The sequence below is a fragment of the Aplysia californica genome, unplaced genomic scaffold (assembly GCF_000002075.1).
Source record: "Aplysia californica isolate F4 #8 unplaced genomic scaffold, AplCal3.0 scaffold00154, whole genome shotgun sequence".
Classification (NCBI taxonomy): Eukaryota; Metazoa; Mollusca; class Gastropoda; order Aplysiida; family Aplysiidae; genus Aplysia; species Aplysia californica.
Window position 1 is genome coordinate 1,134,652 of NW_004797424.1, and position 5,329 is coordinate 1,139,980.

At 37.2% G+C, this 5,329-nt stretch overlaps 1 protein-coding gene across 1 annotated transcript in view; it reads left to right on the forward strand.

The window, feature by feature from the left end:
• The window catches only part of LOC101864458, a 10,592-nt gene extending 7,224 nt beyond the window's left edge, over positions 1-3,368 (forward strand). Inside the window, exons 4-5 of the mRNA XM_035969552.1 lie at positions 1,069-1,131; positions 1,941-3,368. Of these exons, the coding sequence (XP_035825445.1) occupies positions 1,069-1,131; positions 1,941-2,149 (272 nt within the window). The 3' untranslated portion in view covers positions 2,150-3,368. The remainder of the gene's footprint in view (positions 1-1,068; positions 1,132-1,940) is intronic.
• Positions 3,369-5,329: the final 1,961 nt, after the last annotated feature.

Genomic DNA, 5,329 nt, shown 5'->3' on the forward strand with positions numbered 1-5,329 from the left:
ACACAGTTAAATTTTATAGAAAAAACGCAAGGGGGGAAATGGAAAGTGGCCGTTTGTACAGGTGGCCGTCAGGGCAGGTTCGACTGTATTTGGATTACCCGAAATATGGCTTTTTCGAACTAAAAAAATGACGCGTTTGAGTTATCCGTGGCTGACTGTAAATAGCACTGTCAGTATGGTGAAACATGCTGAAATAAACTGTCAGACAACAAACAGCACATTACAGCTTTGTTTTTCCTGTCTTACTGACTTGAGCCTTAGATTTGCTATTTTGCGATGCACAATGATGGCTCAGTGCAATGCATTATTTAATTTAAACAAATTTTTTTTTTTTCTTTCCACAATGCTTTAGAATTATGACAACTGCTGATTCAGACCTAGAACTTGTGTCAAATAATGAAACTGAAGCAGAAGGCGTGTCTTATGTTGTCCCGACATCTAAATTACACAGTTTTCTTTTTGTGAATTTTTAGGCATATTGGCTTTTTTTTTGTTTGTCTGTGATGATGTGATGAGGCGTTATTCTTTTTCTTCATTTTGGACTTTTCTTCTTTTTTCCAATGTCTCAAAACCATTTCCAGCATTGTATTCCAATATGATGGTATGTCAAAAGTACTGTTATGAAATGTTTATTTTTGCCAAGTCTCATGGCTTTTTTTTTAGAGTAGGCCTAATTTAAACTAATTACTACTTGTAAGTTGATTTTTTCCCCAAAACGTGATAAATCCTTATAATCCTAAAGCACTTATTACAACACTCACAGAATTAAAATCTTGGGGTTTTTTGGGGGTTTTTTTTTTGGGGGGGGGGTGAGAAATACATGGTATGGCTTGTGATTATACTATGATTATGATGAAGACTTCAAGAATGTTGAAAAAAACCAACAATCTATTTAATTTGTGCATATATTCTTTCTTTCTTATTTCCTTTGCATCTGAATGAAATTCCTTTGTTTCTTTTCTGAGCTGATTACATTTTTGAAATTGAAATGTATTAACTTTTAGTAATGCTCAACACAGTCATTTTTCTTTGTTTTTTAATAAGGTTCTTTTGTTTCTTTAATTTCAGATACAAAAAAGAAAATGGAGGGAAAGAGCGAAGAAGAGGACGCACACGTAAACATAGATCAAGGTAAGATATCAAATAAGCTCGTTATTAAAGAAAGTTGGGCTTTAGGGAACTTGATAGTGACTAATTATTTAAGTGTCGCTAGATTTCAGTGGTGGGGACGGTCGTGTTTTAAAAAAGCACACTACCATGGGTTTTTATGCATATATATTATGTCTGGTTTTTGTTTGAGAGAGGCTTTCATCTTAAACTCTTCCCTTACACGCTTGCTGTTCTTTGACATGTAAAATGCCAAAACGAGCATAACATGCCCTCAGGGTCTGGAGCTTCATGTTGATATCTAGGTCCTGGATATCTCAAGTTGTATTGTGTTAAATATCTCAGAAATTAGTTTATCAATCCTGTGAACTCGAAATAGGAAGTGAGTAGGGCAGGGTACTGTAGCATGAGAGGCAGTGACTTTATCCCTAGGCTTTTGAGTTCATGCATGTGACATGAACTTTGACTCTTTCTCTAGGAGGGGGGTAAACCCACCATGCCGATGCCTTCTTTTGGTGAAAAATTTAAAATCCAAACATATTTACATAGCTAAATTAGTCACTTAATCCAAACAAGTGAACCTATTTCTTCTTCCACTGAATGAAATCCCGGTAAATGGGACCTGTTTTTGGCAGTTGCCGAAAAGTAATTTGATGTCAAAGTTGACAAAAAGGAATGTGACCGAGCCACTGTCTGCTTTGAGTGGCTTGCTGGAGGTAAGTTTTTTTCTTCTTATTTAGCAACCTAAAAAAAGTGTTTTTTATTTCATCACATGCTATTCTTTTATTACTGATTAGGTTCAAAGCTCAACCTTTGCCTTATCTACCCCTCAGTTGTCTCCGGCCAGCAAGCCCCCAGCACCAGTGCCCCTGCAGAGCAGCCTGGCCTGAGACGAACGGCTGAGCTCAAGTACCTGTACGGAACAGATGCACCCATGATTCATGGCATGGAGACGGCCTTGCAGTTGACTTTTGACCGCGTCTCAGACAAGTGCCAGCCCAAATTGTGGCCAAACATGCCATTGAAAATTAATTTTGCGTAAAAATGCTTTTCATCGCCTTTTCCTGGCCTTTGAACTTACAATTCTCTAGCCTGTTGTTAATACTGATGACCTGAAAAAAAAAAAGAAAGCAGATTGAACTACAAATCATCTGCTTTTGATCTTTTTCACGTATAATATTAACGTGTAAATGTGATTTCTATTCCTACATCTTTGCTGTCAAACAATAAATGTCCTAGAGTCCTAGTTAAAGAGCACTGAAAACTTTGTGAAGCAATCTAGTTAGGTTTGATGTTCAAGCGGTTGGGTCGAAGGTTTGTAAATACGTTTACAGCACAAGTGAATGATATAATGTTAATGATGTGATTCAATCACTTTTTGATGAACGTCTAGAACTTAAAAATCATGAAATTTTTGGTTCAGATGTTCTTTACCTTAAGTTTAAAAATCAGACTTTATTAATAAACCTCTCATGACCATAAGAATGATATTTTAGTGATAACATAAGAAAGACTAAATGCTGTGTCTACTGCCTGTGTGTCTGAGATGGGCATTTTCGAGAATTTTTTTTTTAGGGGGGGGGGGGTTTCCATTTTTTGCTGGAAAGATCTTTACAGCATTTGTATGTGTAGCTGACTGTACTGTCCTTGTTGACCCCATGATGTGTGTGTAGCTTTTCACCGTAAAAAAAAAAATTAAATTGCAGTGGAAAGTAGTCCACAATGATTTGAAAAATCAGGATTTGTATTTTTAGGCATAGTCCCATCCTTTCTGTTTTACATGAAATGTATGCAGCATAAAGGAACCGTGGAAAGGTGAGAAGTGCTTACCCAAAAGAGAAGTTAATATTCAGATTGACTCAGGGAATGTAGTTAAGACTTCCAAATCCAATCAAAGGCTCTTGATTGCATCTTGTGTTTGTACCTAGAGGGTCTTGATGACCTTATTGGTGTTCTTTTTTCTTTACTTGTGTCTAGTTGATTGTGTAATGAAAATTTTTCATGCTAATACCAGTTTATGATTGGCTGCATTATTACAATGTACTGGTTTTGTTTGTGGTCTTGCTGGTTTCTGATCGGTTGTATGTTGTAAAATCAGTTTATCCGCATAGACCTGATGTTTGTAACAAATGGGAGACATGGATATTTATTGTTCTGAACAACAGCAAACAGCTGTGTGGTGCTTCCAATTTCCCTGACCCCTTTATCAGTTGTTTGTCAGTATTGTCATTAATAAAGAATGTCAACTGCTCAAAGTCAAAGGATCTGCTGTGTGATTTGTGTTTGAAAGATGTGAGGCAGCATGGTGAAATCAGGCGCATGTCAAAATACAGAAATTGGTGAAGGAGACATTTTTCCGAGAGTTTGGAAATTTTTATCAAATTTTTATTTTTGGGCTCAACCTCTTTACTTTTACGTTCATATAAAAACACATTTCAAAATTTCAATGCAATTTTTCTCAAAAGCGCTGATTAAAGGCACAAAAATATGGACATTTTCAGTTTTCAAGAACTCAAGCTATTGGAGTTACCAAATTTCGGTGGCCATTTTCTCACTAATTTAATTTCATTTAAACTGGGAAACCATGTGACCCCAACCTTCTTCAATAGCAAAAATTTTGACTTCTATGCAAGATAGATGGGTACTTTTTTTCGTCAAAAGCAAAGCAAATGAGCAAGCTGTAAAAAGATACTAATAACTCCACATGCCCCAAAATTGACGAGCGCCTGATTCCACCGTGTCATGACACAATGTCTTTTTCTTGGAGATTTTATCTAGTAAAACAAATAAGAGCAATGAAGGAAAAAAGGGCTCTCATGGTGTACTCACCTCTCATTCAATAGGTCCCCGGTCTTTAGTTTAGTATGGGGTTTTACGGCCCCCGCAACTGCATAAGATCATATGAGCGCGTGAAACACAAGTTGGTTACATTCGCAACAGTTCACTGCACTGCTGGTCAACTACCTGACTTTAAAATGTTAAAATATTAAAATTCGTTGTTAATATATTTTCAATATAAAACAACTTTTTTAAATAACTTAAAAATTTTTAACAATTTTGTTTCATTTTATAATTTCCCATTAAAGGCCAATAGCCTTCATAAAATCCAAAATTCTGTTGGGAACTACGACGGAAAACAGATCTTGCAATTTTTTGCATCTAAGATATTTCCTTCGGGTCTCTCTGAAGTTTAGACATTCGGTCAAAATGTGTCTAATGGTAAAATTTGTGTCACATCCGACTCAGAACGGCTTCTCATCTCCCTGAAGGAGGTATTTATGTGTCAGGGCCTTTGTGTCCAATGCGCAATCGAGTAAAAATGACTTCATCTCTTCTGAAGAGGCCTGAAGGATTTCGTGGTCCCAGTTTGGGTTTAAAGTTGTGAAGTTTATTTATTTATTTGTTTTTTCCAGTGTGTCGCCCACAGACTGGAGGTGGTCCCCGGTCTGAAACCTGACAGTTGACAGCAACAGAAAATTTTCTTCTCTAAAATTCTCTCCTTCCACCTCCTTTCCTTCTCTTTAACCATTTTCTTACGTCTGTGTCTCCAATTTCTGGACCCCAACCCCCTTTTGCCTCCTCCTCTGGGCTCCTGACTTTTTCTGAAGCCTTTCTACAGCCTCTCCTGGGCTCCTTATTACTGCTATCTTTTAGCCACACCTCTGATCTTAGGATAGGTAAGATCTAACACCTAGCCTTCTCGGATACGGGCGAAAAATCTCGGAGGTCCCATGTGCAAGTTGCACTTGTTTATTTAAGGTCCCTTGGCTGTCCAATTTCCCAAATTAATAAGAGTAGGCTTCGGCCGCCACCTGGGCAAAATTCAAAGTTAATTCCTACCAAACTAAAATTGTTTTGTGTCCCTTACACTCAAATGACCTTTTGCAGTTGAAAGCACCCTAAAACACTTACCAAAATAAACAAAACAAGAGAACACTCTAGAGGTCACATACCCCAGTGATATCACCACAGACGCACACCAATGCACAAGTTCATGTGCATTATTCCACAGCATGAGTTGCACTCCTTGCGGTTGTGAAACGGGACTATTATTATTACTATTTTTACTAATTCATCTAGTTCGCACAAAGCAAAATGCGGAAATCTTTTCATTATGTATGATGAATTTCGCTGTGTAATTCATTTTTAACAAAGAAATACAGCCGGGCAGAGATAACTCAAACAAGTAGGGGATTGACGTATTAAAAATTACTGTGTTTGA